Source organism: Taudactylus pleione, unplaced genomic scaffold (genome assembly GCF_031769625.1).
Source record: "Taudactylus pleione unplaced genomic scaffold, aTauple2 ptg000893l, whole genome shotgun sequence".
Lineage (NCBI taxonomy): Eukaryota > Metazoa > Chordata > Amphibia > Anura > Myobatrachidae > Taudactylus > Taudactylus pleione.
The window spans coordinates 583,049-605,606 of record NW_028285294.1 but is presented as its reverse complement, the minus strand read 5'-3'; the positions used below and the strand labels follow the sequence as shown (position 1 = coordinate 605,606).

Genomic DNA, 22,558 nt, shown 5'->3' with positions numbered 1-22,558 from the left:
TATGTTATAATGTATGACAGGCCCAGGGTAGAATATACGAGCTGTATGTTATAATGTATGACAGGCCCAGGGTAGAATATACGAGCTGTATGTTATAATGTATGACAGGCCCAGGGTAGAATATGCAAGCTGTATGTTATAATGCCTGACAGGCCCAGGGTAGAATATACGAGCTGTATGTTATAATGTATGACAGGCCCAGGGTAGAATATACGAGCTGTATGTTATAATGCCTGACAGGCGCAGGGTAGAATATACGAGCTGTATGTTATAATGTATTACAGGCGCAGGGTAGAATATACGAGCTGTATGTTATAATGTATGACAGGGCCAGGGTAGAATATCCGAGCTGTATGTTATAATGTATGACAGGCGCAGGGTAGAATATACGAGCTGTATGTTATAATGTATGACAGGCCTAGGGTAGAATATACGAGCTGTATGTTATAATGTATGACAGGCGCAGGGTAGAATATACGAGCTGTATGTTATAATGTATGACAGGCCCAGGGTAGAATATGCGAGCTGTATGTTCTAATGTATGACAGGCGCAGGGTAGAATATGCGAGCTGTATGTTATAATATATGACAGGCCTAGGGTAGAATATACGAGCTGTATGTTATAATGTATGACAGGCCCAGGGTAGAATATGCGAGCTGTATGTTCTAATGTATGACAGGCGCAGGGTAGAATATACGAGCTGTATGTTATAATGTATGACAGGCCTAGGGTAGAATATACGAGCTGTATGTTATAATGTATGACAGGCGCAGGGTAGAATATACGAGCTGTATGTTATAATGTATGACAGGCCCAGGGTAGAATATGCGAGCTGTATGTTATAATGTATGACAGGGCCAGGGTAGAATATCCGAGCTGTATGTTATAATGTATGACAGGCGCAGGGTAGAATATACGAGCTGTATGTTATAATGTATGACAGGCCTAGGGTAGAATATACGAGCTGTATGTTATAATGTATGACAGGCGCAGGGTAGAATATACGAGCTGTATGTTATAATGTATGACAGGCCCAGGGTAGAATATGCGAGCTGTATGTTCTAATGTATGACAGGCGCAGGGTAGAATATGCGAGCTGTATGTTATAATGTATGACAGGCCCAGGGTAGAATATGCGAGCTGTATGTTATAATGTATGACAGGCCCAGGGTAGAATATGCGAGCTGTATGTTATAATGTATGACAGGCCCAGGGTAGAATATGCGAGCTGTATGTTATAATGTATGACAGGCGCAGGGTAGAATATGCAAGCTGTATGTTATAATGTATGACAGGCCCAGGGTAGAATATACGAGCTGTATGTTATAATGTATGACAGGGCCAGGGTAGAATATACGAGCTGTATGTTATAATGTATGACAGGCCCAGGGTAGAATATACGAGCTGTATGTTATAATGTATGACAGGCCCAGGGTAGAATATATGAGCTGTATGTTCTAATGTATGAATTAGAGGGATCTATAATCAGCCTTTCAGTCTAGCAGCTGTACTCTAGAGTTAGGGAAGACCCCCAACTCCAAGCCCTTATTATTTAATGCTTAATTGATATCCACATCAATGTCCCCAGCCAGTGATGTTAACAGTAAGAGCCGAACGGAGGCGTTCACCTCTTCCCCTGGACGCTCTCACCTCAGATCCCCGTGGTCAGGAGACCCTCAGCTACCTGTGAACTACTAATGTCTTCTGGTCGCTCCAATATTAGTAGGAACTGTACCCATCATACCAGCTGGGGGATTGGGGGTACATTAGGCTGGATAGACACAGGAGGATGGGAGGGGGTATGAGGCTTGGAGAGACACAATAGCTAGAAACCTGGTGAATGAGTGGTCCAAAAAGCTGGTATTAGTACAGTAGAGGAAATGTATCATACAGAGATTTCAGGTTCGCTATTCGCTGTTATGTGTTAAATTTTCTTATATTTTATAACTATATAGTGCACAATATGCTAGACAGGGATGTACAGTTCAGAAGCGTATAATCTATTTCTGGTGCCCAGGACACTGGTACCGTGAAGTCTGATGGTGTTCATACATGGGTCTTGTAGGCGATAGGGACACTGTAGCCCAAACTTGTAGGCGTAATGGGGATACTTTGCACATATGACAGACATTAGGGGGTGCATGATGGACTGTGGATCTAGGTTCTGGGGGTCTGTTTCCTGTATATGATACAGAACTGTTCCCCGTGTCTTAGTGCAGTTTGTATTGGCAGAGAATGACTGTATAGAGGTGTTAATGCCTGGCTCTCACCGTGTCTCTCCAGCTGCTCCCCATTTTCATGCAGTTGGGCTCCCGTGAGCTGATGATGTATTATATCGATCTGAAACGAACAAATGACGTTCTTCTGACATTCGAGGCACTAAAGGTAAGGTGGAGGTGACGTTTTCCTGTTTCTCTCTGTGTGGTGGGCCCTGCACGCTCCGCTCATAGCTGGCTCTCTCTCTGCAGCATTTGGCCTCTCTCCTGCTCCACAACAAGTTTGCGGCAGAGTTTGTTGCTCATGGCGGTGTACAGAAACTGCTAGAGATTCCTCGTCCTTCCATGGCGGCGACCGGGGTGTCCATGTGCCTCTACTACTTGTCTTATAACCAGGACGCCATGGAACGGGTACGTTCTCCCATGTGGATTTGGAGAGAGTAAAATGGGTGGTAATGTTTAGATGAAGTGATGATGACCTGTGCCCCTCCTAGGTCTGCATGCACCCGCACAAGGTTCTGATGGATGTGGTGAGTTACACCCTTTGGCTGATGGAATGCTCGCACGCCTCCGGCTGCTGTCACGCCACCATGTTCTTCTCCATCTGCTTCTCCTTCCGGGCCGTGCTGGAGCTGTTTGATAGTCAAGATGGTCTGCGGCGCCTGGTGAATCTGGTAAGTGGGGGGTAGATAAAGGGTTCGTATATAAGAGGAGGGAAGAAAAATCCGGGACCCTGGGGCAGGTAACTCCTCTGCCAGTGCCCAAGTACCATCGGAGTGATGATCTAAGTCTCAGGTTCTCAAACTCTGTCCTCAGGACCCCAAACAGTGCATGTTTTCCAGGTCTCCTCACAGAATCACAAGTTAAATAATTAGCTCCACCTGTGGATCTTTTAAAATGTGTTAGTGAGTAATGAATACACCTGTGCAACTGCTGGGTGACCTGGGAAGTGTGTCAGTGAGTAATGAGTACACCTGTGCAACTGCTGGGTGACCTGGGAAATGTGTCAGTGAGTAATGAGTACACCTGTGCAACTGCTGGGTGACCTGGGAAATGTGTCAGTGAGTAATGAACACACCTGTGCACCTGCTAGGTAACCTGGGAAATGTGTCAGTGAGTAGTGATTACACCTGTGCAACTGCTGGGTGACCTGGGAAATGTCAGTGAGTAATGAACACACCTGTGCACCTGCTGTGTGACCTGGGAAACGTGTTGGTGAGTAATGAATACACCTGTGCACCTGCTAGGTAACCTGGGAAATGTGTCAGTGAGTAATGATTACACCTGTGCACCTGCTGGGTGACCTGGGAAATGTCGCTGAGTAATGACTACACCTGTGCACCTGCTGGGTGACCTGGGAAACGTGTCGGTGAGTTATGAATACACCTGTGCACCTGCTAGGTAACCTGGGAAATGTGTCAGTGAGTAGTGACTACACCTGTGCTCCTGCTGGGTGACCTGGGAAATGTGTCAGTGAGTAGTGACTACACCTGTGCTCCTGCTGTGTAACCTGGGAAATGTGTCAGTGAGTAATGAATACACCGGTGCTCCTGCTGTGTGACCTGGGAAATGTGTCAGTGAGTAATGAGTACACCTGTGCTCCTGCTGGGTGACCTGGGAAATGTGTCAGTGAGTAATGAATACACCTGTGCACCTGCTGTGTGACCTGGGAAATGTGTCAGTGAGTAATGAATACACCTGTGCTCCTGCTGGGTGACCTGGGAAATGTGTCAGTGAGTAATGAATACACCTGTGCACCTGCCAGGAGACTGGAAAACGTGAACCGTTTGAGGTCCTGAGGACAGAGTTTGAGAACCACTGATGTAAGTGGTGGGCACTGAGCTGTGGGGGAGGGTCGGGGATACTGCTGTAGCAGAGCAGATGAATTGGGGGAGTATGGGGCTATTTGTGTGACCTGTCCTCCCCGCACAGATCAGCACTCTGGAGATCCTGAACTTGGAGGACCAGGGAGCGCTGCTGAGTGATGACGAGATTTTCGCAAGCCGCCAGACAGGCAAACACACGTGCATGGCCCTGCGCCGATACTTCGAAGCGCATCTCGCTCTTAAGGTGGAGCAAGTCAAGCAGTCGTTGCAGCGTACAGAAGGGGGTCTGCCAATACACCCACCTCCTCCCTACAAGGTCAGCAGAGCAATCTCCCATGTACTAAAGCTATACTTTCCCTCCGTCACTGATCGTCTGCCCCCGTACTTTCCTGCCCTTTATCTTCCAGGCCGTGGATCACACGATATCCTGTGTCCATTGAGTGGTATTAAAGTCTCATTGAGTTGGACACAGATTCCCTTATATAGTATTGGAAGCCACAGGCAGGACACTGTAACAGGATTTCAGTAGTAGGGTTTGCTGGGGTTCTGATTGGAGGTAAAACGTTTTATGACCCAAAGTGGTGAAAATAAACTAAGATTTCAGAATTGTCAGTTCTATACACCAGTAAGTAGCAAAAGTACATGACTGACACCGGACAGACCTCTGTTGTGACCTCGCTACCTTAGAGGTGACCGGTCGCCTACGCACAGAGGGTGCGGCCTGTCCGTTTGCTAGGAATCAGTGACATCACTGAGACAAGGCCTGACTAGTACTGGTTCTTTGTAAATTTATTTAATTTATATTTAGTTCCACTGTATAGGTGCCAGGTCTACCCTAAGCCATGAGCTCTCGATAGTCAGATGGGTCATTCAATCGCCTGTTCTGCGTGAGGTCACACCTATATCTACATGAACAGAGAACAACAACATAACACGGCAATCATTCACTTATGGGTGTTCTGTATTCTTGTTTTATAGCATAATGATACTTCTGATAGACCTGATCTGTGACAGCGTAGTCCCGTTATCAGATGATTATCCATCTGTATGTAGAGTAGATGGGACAGTTGGTCTATATGTGGTGGTGTGAGCCTTTCAGCGAGAGATGTACCAGGAACCGTTACCCCCCCTTACCCTTCCTCGGTCTCCTCTCCCAGGCCTGTACGTACACCCGGGAGCAGATTGTGGAGATGATGGAATATCTGATAGAATTTGGTCCATCTCAGCTGTATTGGGAACCTGCCGAAGTTTTCCTCAAGCTGTCCTGTGTGCAGCTCCTGCTCCAACTCATCTCCATCGCCTGTAGCTGGAAGACGTATTACGCCAGGTGAGCGGGGTGGGCATAAACCGGACACCCAGACCTGACCGTGAAGGCACGGGACACCAGCGAGAGCCTTGATTGCAGAATAATATGTTTATCCAGCTAAGCCGCCTATAATCCACAAACCGGACGTGTTGGCATCTGCCCTGGCACACTGACTTATAATTTTTAACCATTTGTGTAATATGTCTCTCCTAAGGGGGTAAATGCTTTGTTATTTTACGGATTGGGTCCCCCTATCCAATACTAAATCATTTGTAAAAAGACCAGGAGACAAGGCCTTAGGTTATTGTACGTAAAAGATTGTACCCCCCCAATACATCTCACCCTGAAACCGCTTATAATCTCCACACAGAAATGACACCGTCCGCTATGCCCTGGACGTACTCGCCATCCTCACTGTTGTGCCAAAGATTCAGCTGCAGTTGGCAGAGTCAGTAGATGTTCTGGATGAGGCAGGTTCCACAGTCTCTACTGTAGGTAAGAGAGTTACTACTTCCATGTAAGCCTGGTTCCATTGGTCTGGTTCTTACCGATCCTCCTCTTACTCTGCTTCTCTCCTTCCCAATTAGGAATGAGCATTGTTTTGGGCGTGGCAGAGGGAGAATTCTCCACCCATGACGCAGAGATCCAGAAATCTGCTTTACAGATAATCATCAACTGTGTGTGCGCTCCCGAGAGCCGGATTTCCAGCATCGGCAAGTACGTCTCCGGGACCCCTCGGCGCCGGCCTCCCGTTTCCCACTCTTTCCAGCCGCCTGGACGTGGAGGAAGTGGCGAGCCGACCCTGGCCAAGATGTGGAACGTTGTCCAGTCTAATAACGGTATCAAGGTCCTCCTGTCTCTGCTGTCGGTGAAGATGCCCATAACCGATGCTGACCAAATTCGGACCCTGGCCTGCAAGGCACTGGTTGGGCTTGGTCGGAGTACTGCCGTCCGGCAGATCATCAGCAAGCTGCCCTTATTCAGCAGTGGCCAAATCCAGCAACTAATGAAGGAGCCGATATTGCAAGATAAACGCAGTGAGCACGTCCGCTTCTGCAAGTTTGCCGCGGAGCTCATTGAGCGCGTCTCGGGAAAGCCCCTGCTGATGGGGAGCGATGTATCATTGGCACGGTTGCAGAAAGCAGATGTGGTGGCACAATCCCGAATCACCTTCCCAGAGAAGGAACTCTTGTTGTTAATTCGCAACCATCTCGTGTCGAAGGGGCTGCAGGAAACCGTAACAACTTTGACGCGAGAGGCCGACCTCCCCATGACCGCTGCGTCGCACTCCTCCTTCCTGCCAGCAGCTACCACTCAGCCACCTGCTACCGCTTCACCTGTTGCCCTGCCACGCACACCTCGCATCGCTGCCCGCTTGTCCACCAGTTCCATGTGCCCTCACCCACCAGCCCGAGCTCCGCTGCCTCCCCAGATCTCATCGCCTGCCCCAGTAGCCACAGGTTCCCCTCTAATTGGTCGCATCAGCTTTGTGAGAGAGCGCCAGTCGCCCTCCAATGGGAAGAGAGGACGTGTCCTGAGGCAGAAGTCGGACCACGGTGCTTATAGCCAGAGTCCAGCATTCAGGAAACAGTTGGAGCGGCATGTGCCTTCCCCGCCCACCCTGGACGGTATTATGACTGAATACCTGCGGGAACAGCATGCTCGCTGTAAGAACCCAGTGGCCATTTGCCCTCCCTTCTCCCTATTTACCCCCCACCAATGCCCGGAGCCCAAGCAACGCAGACAGGCACCAACCAATTGCACTTCACGACTAACCCGCCGCGCTGCCTTCCCCAAATACGGGGGCGCGGATGGGGGATGCTTTGATCGGCACCTCATATTTAGCAGGTGGGTTTGGAATTACGAATGTGGCTATTAAGTTCATGCAGGGGGATCTGTTGCTGTATTGGTGAATTGTCCTCTCTCTCCCGGTAGGTTCCGTCCAATCTCTGTGTTCAGAGAAGCCAATGAAGACGAGAGCGGATTTACATGTTGCGCCTTTTCGGCTCGAGAGCGTTTCTTGATGTTGGGCACGTGCACGGGGCAGCTTAAACTGTACAATGTGTTCAGCGGCCAGGAAGAAGCCAGCTATAACTGCCACAACTCTGCCATAACCCACCTGGAGCCCTCGCGGGTAAGGACCTGCTTCTCACTGCCTCACCGGCCTCTTCTGTCGCTGACCACTCTGCCATTTGTTCTCCTGCTTTGTCGTCCCTCATCCAGAAAGTGAATAGTTACCTGCCCGTTTCCTTGTCCTTTGCCTAAAATGCCCTGGCATAGGGTGCGAGCACATGTAATGCCCCAATAATAATGGTAGTGAGTGGTGTCCTATAGCGCCTGGCCATATTCTGTACTTTTATATCTCTGATTACTTTCTCTCGCCTCCCACAGGACGGATCTCTCCTTCTGACCGCTGCCACGTGGAGTCAGCCGCTCTCCGCCTTGTGGGGCATGAAATCTGTCTTTGACATGAAGTGAGTGTGAGTGGAGGTAACATTGTGGTTCAGTATGGACAAACGTTTCCATTTACGTAGTCCCACAGACCCCAGCGCTCACACATCTCTCCTGTGTCTGCAGACATTCGTTCACGGAGGATCATTACGTGGAGTTCAGTAAACACTCGCAAGATCGCGTCATCGGCACAAAGGAAGACATTGCTCACGTGGGTATTTATATTGGCGCAAAATTGTGTACTAGATCGTAGAGGGATCTTTTAACGCCTACAGCGTCTCATTGTAATGGTGGCCTCAGACTGGCTTGTACCAGTGCATGTCCCGAGCTCTGAGGAAACTGGTTCGCTGTGATCTGACCACTGCGCACTGGAGACAAGCCGGTCACTTTTGGCTGTTGGGAAGGTGACGATAACTGCTGACTGCGGTTACTAACATGCCCAATAAGGGTCCAATCGCTTTCCGACTGACGCCTATTAGGCATTGGTGGTCATGTTGGCTTGACTTACTGAAGAATAAAAAAAGTTTTAGTTTGTAGCTGGGTCTTTCAAAAAGTTATAATTCCTAAAGATCAGGGGCTATCAGGGTTCTAGATCGTCCATTTCCTATAAAAAGAAATGCAGGAGCCCCATTAATGGTTTTGCAGGCTACTGGGTGAGAAGATGAGGTGGACTCCTCTCTAGGTGTAATGTAGCAGGGTTTCCCACCTTCTGTTGAATCCAGTATTGTTTTTTTCCTATTGTCTTTCTGTGACTTGAAGCCGGGTCATTGTATCAGCAGTGAATTGTTCTGATCCCAGGTACGCAGACACTCAGCTCTCTACATTGGAAACCTTAGACGGAGCAGCTTGGTGTCCTATCCCGAGAGAGCAAAAATAAATGTCTGTCCTGACGTGAAATTAGGACTAGCTGATTAATGATGTCATGATATTATGTAACCACACAGAGGTTGTGCTTTATCACATGACACTATAAATTCTATGTAATAATTGAAATGAGCTTCTGCTGTGTTAGGTGGTTTATGCAGGAGGTGACCCAATCGTTCAGGTCACTGATTAAAGTTTGGGTTTAACAAAAACCGCTTTATATCAGGGGCAGGCAGTGTGCTGGTTGGGAGGTCAGTAGGGAACCTGTAGTGCAGCAATAGTTCATTCCTAGATCTAATACTATAATAATAGGCATGTTGAGAGTACTTATATAGCGGATATGATGGGGTAGTTTAGGAGAAGGCAGTCTGATAGATTCCCATTGACAGACGGGCATAGCTAGCTTGTGGTCTCGAGGAGGAGCCTGTACCTGTCTCTTATTGTCCAGCTGTCTCTTGCAGATCTACGACATCCAGACGGGGCAGAAGTTGCTCACTTTGTACAACCCAGATTTGGCCAATAACTACAAGCGTAACTGCGCCACTTTCAACCCTACGGATGACCTGGTGCTAAACGACGGTGTCCTGTGGGACGTACGCTCCGCCCAAGCGATTCACAAGTTCGATAAGTTCAACATGAACATCAGTGGCGTGTTTCATCCGAACGGGCTGGAGGTCATCGTCAACACAGAGATTGTATCCTGCACCCAGTGGTTGTAGAGTAAGCCGCATATGGAGAGGGCAGGTAACACAGGAGACCCGCTACCTGTGGGTGACAGTCTAGCATGCTATTTGGGAGACAGGAAGCACCTCTAGTCTGCTTTTCTCCATTTTCTGGTTTGCCGTACATACACAAATCACGCATTAGTTTTACTTTATAGCAGAAGAGGATGAGAGAAAACTGAAATTTTTACTTTTTGCAGTTTAATTTTCTATAAAGTTACAGGTAATAAACTAAAGCTGGGTCCATTAATTCACACACGTTACAGTGGGTTGGATACGGGATGTCGACATTTGTGATCCCGGCGGTCAAATTCCTGATGCAGTCATCCCGACAGGGTTAGGATACCGACACTTGTCGGTCAGTACCTTAATCCTCCCTCCCCAGTGTCTAAACCTATCTTCTCCCTCCCCCCTAGTGCTTAACCCTCCCCCCTAGTGCCTAACCCTCTCCCCTCGTGCCTAACCCTCTCCCCTCGTGCCTAACCCTCTCCCCTCGTGCCTAACCCTCTCCCCTCGTGCCTAACCCTCTCCCCTCGTGCCTAACCCTCTCCCCTCGTGCCTAACCCTCTCCCCTCGTGCCTAACCCTCTCCCCTCGTGCCTAACCCTCTCCCCTCGTGCCTAACCCTCTCCCCTCGTGCCTAACCCTCTCCCCTCGTGCCTAACCCTCTCCCCTCGTGCCTAACCCTCTCCCCTCGTGCCTAACCCTCTCCCCTAGTGCCTAACCCTCCCCGCTAGAGCTTAACCCTCCCCGCTAGAGCTTAACCCTCCCCCCTTAGAGCTTAACCCTCCCCCCTTAGAGCTTAACCCTCCCCCCTTAGAGCTTAACCCTCCCCCCTTAGAGCTTAACCCTCCCCCCTTAGAGCTTAACCCTCCCCCCTTAGAGGCTAACCCTCCCCCCTTAGAGGCTAACCCTCCCCCCTTAGAGGCTAACCCTCCCCCCTTAGAGGCTAACCCTCCCCCCTTAGGGGCTAACCCTCCCCCCTTAGGGGCTAACCCTCCCCCCTTAGAGGCTAACCCTCCCCCCTTAGAGGCTAACCCTCCCCCTTAGAGGCTAACCCTCCCCCCTTAGAGGCTAACCCTCCCCCCTTAGAGGCTAACCCTCCCCCCTTAGAGGCTAACCCTCCCCCCTTAGAGGCTAACCCTCCCCCCTTAGAGGCTAACCCTCCCCCCTTAGAGGCTAACCCTCCCCCCTTAGAGGCTAACCCTCCCCCCTTAGAGGCTAACCCTCCCCCCTTAGAGCCTAACCCTCTTCCTAACTCCAGTACTTACCATCTGGTTTCGGCATCCTGTCTGTCAGAATTTTGTCTGGATCCTGTTACAGGAGCTTCCAAATCCTGCAACTGGCAACTCTCTGGGCTGTTATGTAGCGTATCGCAGCAGTGCTGGGTATCCAGGAACATGTGACCCTCAGCTCCCCCCACATGCTCTTGGGACCTCTGTGACGGGGCTGTATTACATTGTACACGTTACTCTCCCACTGAGCTGCTGCTTCTCCTGTCAGAAAGATTTCTGCCGGGGGCTGTGTGGTGTATGTGATACGCTTAGGTTTCCCTGGAGCCACGTGATGATGAGTGATTGCATTTTCAGAGCGTCCATTTTCTTAACCATCCTTTGTTAGTGGGACCTACGCACCTTTCACCTCCTTCACACAGTGCCAGCGCTGGACCAGTGCCGCCTGGTCTTCAATAACACCGGGACGGTGATGTACGGAGGTAAAATATTCTGTGTGTACGTTTTATAATGCTCTCACATTAGCATCTTGCGTGCCAGACCCATGTGTGTGGTTGTCCTCATACTGTCTCCTGTCATCCCTCTCTCCCAGCCATGCTGCAAGCGGATGACGACGATGACCTTATGGAGGATAGGATGAAGAGCCCATTCGGCTCGTCCTTCCGCACGTTCAATGCTACAGATTACAAGCCCATCGGTGAGTAGTGACGCGTAGAAGAGAACTGAGGACGCCCCATGTCCGCACTATGAAAGCTGCACCATAAAGCTATTGCAGGATGCGTAGTTGGGGTACTCTGGGTGCGCCAGGCGCCTGAATTCTAGAAAGTTTCATTATTTCCAAGATGCAGAAATTCCCTAGAAGATCTGGGAAGCCCCAATCATAGGTCGGCGGAACATAATGGCGGTTTGAGGTCTCCTAATCTCATTCCTGTAGCTTACGATAGACTTGTTGAACGTGTTTTGGTACCAAATATATTACTATAATTGCGGCATAGTTTTGTAATACTATATTACCGTACTGAGAGTTCTGTAATGTCACCTTTCAGCTACTATCGATGTGAAGCGGAACATTTTTGACCTCTGCACAGATACGAAAGATTGTTACCTGGCAGTGATTGAGGTGAGCGTGTACCAGAACTCCATAGCGGTCTGTGATTCCGTTACTGCTCATATTCCTTATTGTACACCATTTATGGTCCATGTTTCGGAGGTAGGCTATATTACAATGTATATGTCTTTGCTCTCAGAACCAAGGCACGATGGACTCTCTGAATATGGACACCGTATGCCGCCTCTATGAGGTAGGGCGGCAGCGCCTGGCGGAGGACGAGGATGAAGAGGAGGATCAGGTGAGCCAACGGTACAAGGACATTATGGCTGGGGCACTGTGGGCATTCTACGTTTCTAACTTCTTCCTCTCTGGGCTCAGGAAGAGGAAGAACAGGAAGATGAAGAAGATGACGACGATGATGACGACGACGACTCTGATGACCTTGGCCCCTTGCTGGATGCTGAGTTAGAGGAAGAGGCGGGCGAGCAGGCGGGCGAGGATGGAGAGAACGACTTCTCCCCCTCAGATGACGAAGAACTGGCAAATTTGCTGGAAGATGACGAAGATGATGGGGAAGATGGAGATGAGGGCCATGATGAAGACTCGGACATTGACCCAGAGGTGGAGCTGATCTTGGGTGATAGTAAGTAACAGCCTACATTTACAATGGATTATGTATGAGGAGCAATCTACAGTGTCATTGTGACCTCCTGCCACGGTGCTGCAGCTCTGTGGTCATCCCACGTTCCCAGTCTTGTATCAAAGGTGCATTTTTGTCACATTGACCTTTGCACTTGTTAATGTGAGGTAACCATAGTGATGCCAGCATACCCAAATCAGTGCTTAAGTGTGGAAGTAGTCCCAGCTGAACGGCCGTAATAAGCTTCCAGGTGCTCTTCCCAGGGCGGTGTGCGCTGTGAGTGGCGTACAGTGTCTGTGCTTTCCAAAATCTGCCAGATATTTATACAAGCAGCCTGGTTCCTGTATAGAACGTCTGCTAGCACAAGGTCAGTGCCTGAACCAGGTTCTATATACAGTATTTTGTCGACATTGACCAAGTCGCCATTTATCATGTCGACACTGACTGTCAACAAAACGTTCCTGGTGGTCCAGAGGGGACTTACCTGTTTCGGCGGGTCTGGTGGCTCCAGCAGTGTCTTCTGGGTCTGGCAGTTAGCGGTCTGTGGCTTCCTGCTGATCCTGCAGCAGTTATAGTGGTCAGTATCGCTAACCTCTAACCATCTCCCTAGTGCCTAACCATAATCCTCTCCTCCCGTAGCCTAACCTTCCCCCTACTGCCTAACCTTAACTGTCCTTTCCTGTAGCCTAACCAGCCTCCTAGTGCGGAACCCTAACCCACCCCCTAGTGCCTAACCATAGCACTCCCATAGCCTAACCCTAAGTGTTCCCCTTGTGCCTAACCATAACACTCCCATAGCCTAACCCTCCCTTCCCGTAGTCTAACCGTCATCCTAGTGCAGAGTCCTAACCCTTCTCTCCTGTAGCCTAACCCTAAGTGTTCCCCTAGTGCCTAACCCTCCCTCCTGTAGCCTAACAGACCTGACCTAAGGAAGTGTAACCAGCATGTTCTAAGTCCCATCCCAGTGCTGAAAGCTGTTTCAGGCCGACCTACAGCCTCCTAGGGTGCACACGTGAACAAGACTAGCAGTGCCACTAATTGTTGTAAAGTGTATGATTGATACAATTTGCGTTTTAAGGTTGTTCGCTCATACCAGCTGACTTCAAGTAGAGACTGACCCCTCTGCTATGATGTTTTACTTTTTTACCATGGAAATACAGATTAAGATTTAACACTGCATTTTATTATATAAATTACTGAGAACTCAGCCTATCCAGTCACGATTAACCAATGACATCACTGAGACTGCAACCTATCCTCACTAAACAGTGACATCACTGAGACTGCAACCTATCCACTCACTAAACAGTGACATCACTGAGACTGCAACCTATCCTCTCACTAAACAGTGACATCACTGAGACTGCAACCTAGCCTCTCACTAAACAGTGACATCACCGAGACTGCAACCTATCCACTCACTAGGAACCAGTGACGTCACTGAGAATGCAGCCTATTCAGTCACTCGGTATCAGTGACGTCACTGAGAATGCGGCCTATCCAGTCACTAGGAACCAGTGACGTCACTGAGAATGCAGCCTATTCAGTCACTCGGTATCAGTGACGTCACTGAGAATGCAGCCTATCCAGTCACTAGGAACCAGTGACGTCACTGAGAATGCAGCCTATCCAGTCACTAGGAACCAGTGACGTCACTGAGAATGCAGCCTATTCAGTCACTCGGTATCAGCGACGTCACTGAGAATGTGACCTATCCAGTCACTAGGAACCAGTGACGTCACTGAGAATGCAGCCTATCCAGTCACTAGGAACCAGTGACGTCACTGAGAATGCAGCCTATTCAGTCACTTGGTATCAGTGACGTCACTGAGAATGCGACCTATCCAGTCACTAGGAACCAGTGATGGCATTAATACATGAGGCACGTAGTTAATTCAATGCTGCATTGTTATGACTTATTTCAGCCCATGAATTAACTGCATCTGTGTGTAATAGGTGTTTCTGTTTTGATATTTGTAAGAATATAATATAATCTGCTTGTTCCTGTTTTTCTTCTGCAACAGCCGACAGTTCAGACAACTCGGACCTGGAAGATGACATCATCCTGGCATTGAATGAATGAGGAATTGCGCGTATCCAGTATTTTTCTCCAACCAGCTGGGACTGTTCCGTAAGGCAGGCGCTAGGACGGAGCAGTGTGTTATCTAACTGTGAGGTCTGTGCCTCAAATAAACAAATTCTCCCTATTTGTCAAGGCGGCTTTCACCCCTCTGTTCCCACAGCCTCAAGATGGACATTTTCCTTTTGTAAACAACAGAGCTCTTAAAAAAAAAAAAAAAAAAAAAAATTAAAATAGTTTTCTATAAAAAAAAATACAAAAAAAAATTACCAAAAATATACAGAGCTGGGCAGGGTCCTCTCCTCCCGAAGGGGCAAAAATGGTTTGTGTCAATTTCAATTTTTTTTTAATGTGACTCGTTTTCAATTTTTTTGCACAGATATTTAGGAGGAGGGGGATTTTTTTATTTTTTTTTTCTTAAAACTTTGGGCAACAAAGTATTTTTATGATGAAATTGTAATATATTCCACAGGAAATGTGTATTTTTGTTCCTTTTAAAACGTGTGTATTTTTTCGAAAGAGGTAGAACTGAAGGGGAGGGGAGGGTAGTGAGCGTGGTAATATCGGCCGGAGTTCAGTGTACCTGACACTGTATTCTGACAAGTACCGTGTCGGGGTCAAAGCCACCCACTGCCCTGGTCTTCAGTGGATCATTCAGCTGCGACACACTGGAATGCATTAGGGCTTTCGGATGGGTGGGGTTGAATCCGACCCTAGAATTAATTTGTATCTCATCTCTTTGCCCCTTTTCTAAATAATATTTCTTAGCCAATGTTCGTTTTTTTTGTTTTACGTTTTGCTCCCTGTGAACCGCAAATCAGAAAACATTTTCTTTTCTGTAAAGTGTATTTATTTAAAAAAAATAAACTGAGCTAGTCGCTGTCTGTGTGTAGGAAGTGAACGCTGTTCCGCACCCCGTTCTGTTTGTACGCCGGGAGCTACAAATACATTTTCTGTGAGAGGCTGCTGCAGTGCTCCTAATCTGCTCGCTGTCCTTGTTCTAGAACCGCTTGGTAAATGAAAGATTACATCTGGTCCCTTGTTCTTTGGTGCCGCTTATACCTGCAAACATTGATTTACATACAGGGTCGGGAAGGTGAGAAGAATATCTGGTGTTACGGATATAGGACAGAGATCGGGAAGAAACCTTTTGTTAGTCTCCTGTACATGTTGCGTGATGCTGGTCAGCCGTAACATGGTTACTAGCAATAATCGCTGCGCTGGGTCATGCGTGTGCAGGATTTAGTGCGCCCATGTCTTTCCTTCACCCAGTTCCTGCCCATAGTTGTCTCTGAGAATATCATACTGACCCTATTACTATTCCCAATCTCAGTTCTCAAGGCACCCTACTTGCCCAGGTTTTAAAGATAGCCATGCTTAAGCACAGGTGACTTAATTAGTGCCTCATTCAATTTGGTTACACCACCTTTGCACAAGCATGGATATCCTTAAAACTGGCACTGTTAGGGTGGCTTGAGGACTGAGTTTGTGAAACCGTGCGCTAATATATAGCCCAAGTCTATTTAATTGAATCCTGCCCTCCTCCCCCTATAATTCCAATCACCCAAGTATTTAATGCTGAAAAGAAGACGTCTCCCATCACAGGAGGTCCTGGCCCGAGCAATGACCACATCATACAGTCTCTGTAGGTTTAATCTTTAGCGGTTCATGGTTATTCTCCCTTTTGCTGCCCTTGACAGGGAGTGGAATATTGCTGAAGGTCAAATGGACTGAAACTTAAGGCCTTTGCATTTGGCAATATTAATGAGAAAAGAGCTTCCCCTAAGACTAATGTCTAACAAGCCCAGAGTGTCTGCTGTGTGCCTACTGCTAGTGCAGAGCTATTTACTGCAATAAGGCCAGAACCGAAGGTCTTATCACCAAGAAGTTAGGTTACCTCCTAGATCAAGTAATTCTGACTTGTTTTCCGGGGTCTAGGCCTTCAAAAAGCTGTTTTGATCACTTGGCAGTCACGAAAAAAAGGCTTAAAAATGTATCTGAGCCATTTCTTCTTCAGGGTCCATAGGCTCCACACGGAGACCTTGGGGTGTAGGTGGTGGATCAGGAATCAGGGCACCACGCAGTTAAAGCTTTTCAGCTCCCAGGATGCACTGGTTCACTCTCCCTATACCCCACCCCCGAGCCAAAGGCACCTCAGTTTTGGTGGTGCCTGGCCGGAGTCTGTCACCATTACGTGGGTGGGCTACTTAGGCAGCCCTAAAGCTTTTTATTTTATGATTTCTTTCCTTTACTTTTTATCTGCTTAGAGTGCGCAGCAGCAGACTGTCCATAGGACTTCTGCGCTGCCTTTCCGTCACCCCGACGCCAGTTCAGGCTGGGGATCTCGGCAGGAATCACCGGGGTCCCTGCTAGCCGGCACCGTGTAAGGACCCCGACTGCAGCCGTACGTTAAGGGGACAGGAAAGGCGGGTCTACCGCTTGCGGTGCCCCGCACTTTGGCAGTCATACCTCCGGTCTCAGGAGACAGGCTGGAGGGTGCTGAGTGTGGATGCAGGCTCCAGCCACGGCGATTCACTAGACCACCAGGGACAAATGGTGCGGGAACCAGTGTCCCGGGGGTTAAACAATCAGCAAGGGGAGGTTAGATTCCCCATTAAAGCGGCCCCTCAGCTCAGGGCGACCGTTCCTCTGAGGATTTGCTGCTCTGAGCTGTTCTCAGACTACGCCCCCTCTGAGGTCGCCAGCGGCCATTTTCTTTCAGTGGCACAGTCGCAGTTCTTTCAGGGGTAACGCAAGGTTCGGTCCCCCTACATACCTCTCCCTGGAGTTAGCGTATGTAGCGCTATAGCCTACCAGACACTGAGTCTGTGTAGTTGATTGTAGTGCCAATTTGCAGTTTTATTTCTGCATTGTGTGTGACTTATGCTAGCGCTGCCTGTGTCTTTTTTTTTTTTTCTACGGTCAGCGTATATCTATACCTTTTCTCTGATTCTGCCCTAATACAAATGTTAGGGTGGTTAGAAATATTTGTGAGGTTTGTCACATATGGTTGTGTGGTGCACTGTGCCATATTTAGGCTGTGGGCTCCTGCAGCTTACCCAAGCATCAAACAGGACCAGTGTATTGCACTCCTACTGGTATCCTATATACTCGTGGTTACATTATACTCAGTGCCATATTGTGTGTTATATTACTCTACAGATATGTCTGATAAGGGTAACGAGCACACATTTGGTTCGGGATGGATTGTGTGTGAGGTGTTATAACCCACCAGGAACCTCAAACCCCCCAGCACCGGTACAGGAGCCCCCTTAGGCTGCCTTTTCTCAGGTTCGGGACACTTAGCGGTACCGGCTGTTTTTACCCCTATGGGGTTACCACAGCAGACTGTTATTCCCTCACAGGGATTACCACAATAGATTATGTAGACTCCTCCTGTGCCTCCACCATGGGTAGACGTTTTCTCTACTTCAGTGTAGGGCCTGGCGGCTTCCTCTACTGCCCTTCAGACCATGTTGCAGGGTGAGAAACCCCTAAAACCAGCTAAGCGTACTGTGTTGTCATCACAGTCCACCCAGCTCTCAGAGTCTGAGATGTCATCTGACGATGGAGAGGTTGCTGATGTCTCTAACTCCGACTCCCCTCTGGAGGAGGTGGAGACCCGGTCTAAAATTAATATTCCTGCTTTGGTGCGAGCTGTCAGATCAGTCTTCATCATAGAAAATGATGAGCCAGCCCCTCAATCCAAGCACCCTCAGTTTAAACGAATAAAGGTGACTTCCGCAGAATTCCCTCTGTCAGATCAGCTAGTTGATCACGTGGCTGCAGCTTGGTAAAAGGTACCAACCTCAAAGGCATTTGGCCTCATGTTACCCATTTCCTGAGGCTCAATGTAAAAAATGGGAGTCACTCCCTACGGTGGATTCCCATGTTACACGTTTAAACAAAAGTGCTACGTTACTTATGCCTTCCATCTCTTCCTTAAAGGATCCTACAGAGAGTATATAGATTTCAGGCAAGTTTCAACCTTTCTTGCAGGAGCTGTTGCCCGCCCACGGCTGTTTCATGAGTAGCGAAAGCTAGAGAGAGCTGGGCCAATGCACTTGAGGACTCCTGTCCCTCAGAGGCTCCTGGTGATCAGGTGTCGTTTGGTCACATTCGAGATGCTGCTGCATGTATTGGAGAGGCTGCTCTGGATGCCAGTCTACTGCCCTCCAGAGTCGCGGCCGTGTCTGCTCACCGTACCCTGTGGCTGCGCTCTTGGAGGATGGATGCTGATTCTAAGGCCTGGAAGGTTTACCTTACAATGGAGAGATCTTGTTTGGCCCGGATCTAGACAAGATTGTTGACACGTTGGCAGCATCAAAATCTGCATATCTACCCTCAGCATCCGCTTCTTCCAAGCCTTGAACCTCTTCCTTTAGATCCTTTCGTCCCCAAGGAAAGCCCAAAGGACAGTCCTTTCCAAGACAGTTAGCTGCCAAGAAGTCCACCAAACCCAAGAAACCGGCCTGGAGCACAAAGACGCCGTGCTTCTGAACCAGAGGATAAACCCTCAGCCTGACGGGACGGGGACGGGACGGGGACGGGCCAGAGTGGGAGGCCGACTTCTTCAGTTCGCTCAGTGCTAGTGTCAAACCACTACGGATGCTTGGGTAAGAGAAGTGGTCTCTCACGGGAACGCCCTCTCATTCCTTCGAAGACCTTCCCACCAGTTTTTCTGCACAGGCCCTCCTTCAGACATGAACAAGGCCTTACAGATCCAGAAAGCCATACAGTCCTTGCTGCAAGCATGGGTAATTGTGCCAGTCCCGCTATCTCAGCGAGGGACTAGTTGTTATTCTACTCTCCTGGTTCAGAAGCTGAATGAATCTCATCGGCCTATCCTCAACCTCAAATCCCTGAAAAATTCCTCAGGGTGCCCAGGTTTAGGATGGAAACTCTATGCTTCATCCTATTGGCTATGGAACCTGGGGATTTTATGGTAGCGCTGGATATTCAGGACACATACCTACATGTTCCTATAACGCCCACTCACCAGCGTTATCTCAGGTTTGCTATACTACAGCAACACTTCCAGTTTTGGGCTCTGCCCTTTGGTAAATACACGTGGAGCTGTGGCCATACCAAAGTTATGGCTATCATGGTGACCCATCTGCGGAGTCAGGGTGTGCAGGTGCTACCATACCTGGATGACCTCCTGCTGTTAGCGGGTTCTCCAGAGGTGCATTGCTACCACCTGCAACTATTTCTTTTCTACAGGCACACGGGTGGCTAATCAATTGGAAAAAGTCCTCCCTGAATCCCTCACAAAGGATGGTTCGTCTGGAAGCCCTACTGGATTCTCAACAGCAGAGATTATTTCTGACTTCAGAAAAGAGCTCCACATTGCAACTACGAGTACGCAGATGCCTCCGCAGTCACTGGGTGTCAGTCCACTCAGCGATGCAGGTTCTGGGATCCATGGTGTCCACCTTCGACATGGTGGAATATGCTCAGTTTCATTCCGGCCTCTGCAGTGGTTGATCCTCTCCAGGTGAAACTGATTACCCCACTGGATCAAAGCACAGACAAGGGTGCTCTCTCCAGAGGTGCGCCTGTCTCCGTCGTGGTGGCTACTGAAATCTCATCTAGCCAAGGGTCGCCCCTTTTGGATCCCGGACTGGGTATTCCTAACAACGGACGCCAGTCTCCGGGGCGCAGTGACCGGTCCACACTTCTTTCAGGGCCGTTGGACAGCGGTTGAAGCAACCCTACCAATCAACATATTAAAACTTCGGGCTGTTCGACAACGCCACAACGGTGGCTTACATCAACCATCAAGGACGCACTCTTAAGTCGGGCAGCAATGATAGAAGTGTCATGCATTCTGACATGGGCAGAGTGTCATCTCCTGGCCATTGCTGCAGTGTTCATACTGGGAGTTCTCAATTGGGAAGCTGACTTCCTCAGCCGTCAGGATGTGCATCCAGGGAAATGGTCTCTTCATCAAGAGGTGTTTCAACTTCTAGTGGACAAATGGGGCCTCCCAGAGGTGGACCTCATGGCCTCCCGACACAATCACAAACTGCCAGTGTATGGGTCCAGAATAAGATGCCAAGGCAACCTTGGTGGACGCTCTGTCAGTGAAGTGGGCCTTCCAGTTTGTGTACCTGTTTCCTCCAGTCTCCCCTCTTCGGAAGTTCAAATAAGACTGAGGCACTGTTCTGCTGGTGGCTCCAGCTTGGCCCAGACGTCATTGGTACTCAGATCTTCAGAGTCTCTCCATCGACACTCCGTTCCTGTTGCCTATATGTCTGGACCTGTTGTCTCAGGGTCCTTGCCTTTACCCGGACCTGGATCGTCTGTCTTTGACGGTGTGGCTCTTGAGACATCACTCCTAAGGTCCAAAGGATTCTCTAGCTCTGTCGTCCAAACGATGCTTAGAGCACCTAAGCCAGCTTCTGCTAGGATCTACCACAGAGTGTGGCATACATATTTCCAATGGTATCCTCTCAGAGATTACAACTCCCAAGTGTTTTGGATTTCCTGGCCTTCCTTCAAGCTGGATTGGACCTTGGCCTCCGCCTGGCCTCACTGAAAGTGCATGTGTCTGCTCTGTCAGTATCGTTCCAATGTAGAATTGCTCCGTTAGCGGATATCCGCACCTTCTTCCAGGGTGTCCTCTGGATTCAACCTCCCTTTGTCTCCGCAGTGGCTCCTTGGAAATGGTTCTTCGGGCACTCCAGGGTCTTCCATTTGAACCCCATAGATTCGGTGGAACTCAATTGGTTAACAGCAAAGACTCTTTCTTCTGGCTATTGCCTCTGCTATGAGTGTGTCAGAGTTAGAGGTGCTCTCCTGTCGCTCCCCCTTTTCTGATATTTCACCAGGACAGGGCTATGCCTTGGATTCGCCCTGAGTTCCTTCCTAAAGTTGTTTCTGATTTCCACATTAATGAGGAAATTATTATCCCGGCCTTTCAATCACCAGACCTCTCGCCAGGTGAGGCCTCTTTGGATGTGGTCCGTGCCCTCAGGATTTATATGGACCATACCTGTTCCCTTGTGCCCTATGGATTTCTCAAGAAGGGATGGCCAGCCAATAAGCAAACACTGCCTAGATGGTTGCATTTGACTATCTCAGAAGCTTACATGCAAGCAGGCCTTCCTGTACCGGCTTCTGTTAATGCTCATTCTACTCGGCCTGTGGGCAACTCACCGTGGCGCCTCGGCTGTTTAGCTTTGTAAGGCGGCCACGTGGTCTTCTGTGCAGACCTTTTCTGAGGTTCTATGCCTTTTGATACCTTCGCCTCTCGGGATGCTTGCTTTGGGCGCCGGATTCTCCTCTCAGTGCAAGAGCGTCCCCACCCTTAAAAGGACTGCTTTGGGACATCCCCAAAGTCTCCCTGTGGAGCCTATGGACCCTGAGGAAGAAAATGGATTATGGTAAGAACTTACCTTTGTTAATCTTTCTTCGAAGTCCACAGGGCACCCGCTCTGACCCATCTGGCTTCAGATGGGTTTTGTTTCTGGTCACCATGTTTCCATCTCCTCTGTGAGAGTGTGATTCTTGTGTGTACCAGTCTTCCTTCTCTCTTTTATCCTCCTCCGGCCTTTGGCTTGTCACAAACTGAGGTGCCTTTGGCTCGGGGGTGGGGTATAGGGAGAGTGAACAACTGTGTGGTGCCTGGATTCCTGATCCACCACCTACACCCAAGGTCTCCCTATGGACTTTGAAGAGAGTTAACAAAGGTAAGTTTTTACCTTAACTCCTTTTTTTTTGTAGGTTTGAGGCAGCATTAAGATAAAACTGGCTGTGGCCTAATATGACCGCATTACAGGGACATTCACTTTTACTTTTTTTTGGTAAGTGATAAAGGAAACTTTGTATTGCTTGGTAGAATCTTGTGTCTGATGGGTCAGCTACCTCTCCAGGACAGATTCCCACTCCTCCCATGGCTGGGCCAGAGCAAAGCTGGGACACTGGTCGTTCTAGCTAACAAGGGGGGGGACGATAAAATAATACACAAAGAAAAGAAAGCCTTTGGACCCTGAGTTCCCTCCTGTATTAGTACCGCCTGCATGACGTGCAAAGGGTCTCTCCCCCAGATGGTGCAACACCATTAATAGGAGGAGAGACTGCCACAACACAGACACCACAAAAAGTAACAGCTGCACTCTATTACATCCTTGTGTGGGAGACTTAGAGGAGTCACCACAGTGTCCTG

At 49.0% G+C, this 22,558-nt stretch overlaps 1 protein-coding gene across 2 annotated transcripts in view; it reads left to right on the top strand.

Annotated features, from left to right (window-relative positions):
• Nucleotides 1-15,270, top strand: part of DCAF1 (DDB1 and CUL4 associated factor 1) — a 39,227-nt gene extending 23,957 nt beyond the window's left edge. For both annotated transcript variants that reach the window (XM_088459075.1, XM_088459076.1), the window contains exons 8-24: nt 2,285-2,386; nt 2,470-2,628; nt 2,712-2,891; nt 4,150-4,359; nt 5,201-5,370; nt 5,720-5,844; nt 5,937-7,197; nt 7,285-7,483; nt 7,741-7,823; nt 7,927-8,011; nt 9,126-9,359; nt 11,006-11,099; nt 11,210-11,314; nt 11,664-11,737; nt 11,865-11,966; nt 12,047-12,311; nt 14,333-15,270. In XM_088459075.1, the coding sequence (XP_088315201.1) occupies nt 2,285-2,386; nt 2,470-2,628; nt 2,712-2,891; nt 4,150-4,359; nt 5,201-5,370; nt 5,720-5,844; nt 5,937-7,197; nt 7,285-7,483; nt 7,741-7,823; nt 7,927-8,011; nt 9,126-9,359; nt 11,006-11,099; nt 11,210-11,314; nt 11,664-11,737; nt 11,865-11,966; nt 12,047-12,311; nt 14,333-14,391 (3,507 nt within the window). In that variant the 3' untranslated portion in view covers nt 14,392-15,270. The remainder of the gene's footprint in view (nt 1-2,284; nt 2,387-2,469; nt 2,629-2,711; nt 2,892-4,149; nt 4,360-5,200; nt 5,371-5,719; nt 5,845-5,936; nt 7,198-7,284; nt 7,484-7,740; nt 7,824-7,926; nt 8,012-9,125; nt 9,360-11,005; nt 11,100-11,209; nt 11,315-11,663; nt 11,738-11,864; nt 11,967-12,046; nt 12,312-14,332) is intronic.
• The last annotated feature ends 7,288 nt before the right edge of the window (nt 15,271-22,558 follow it).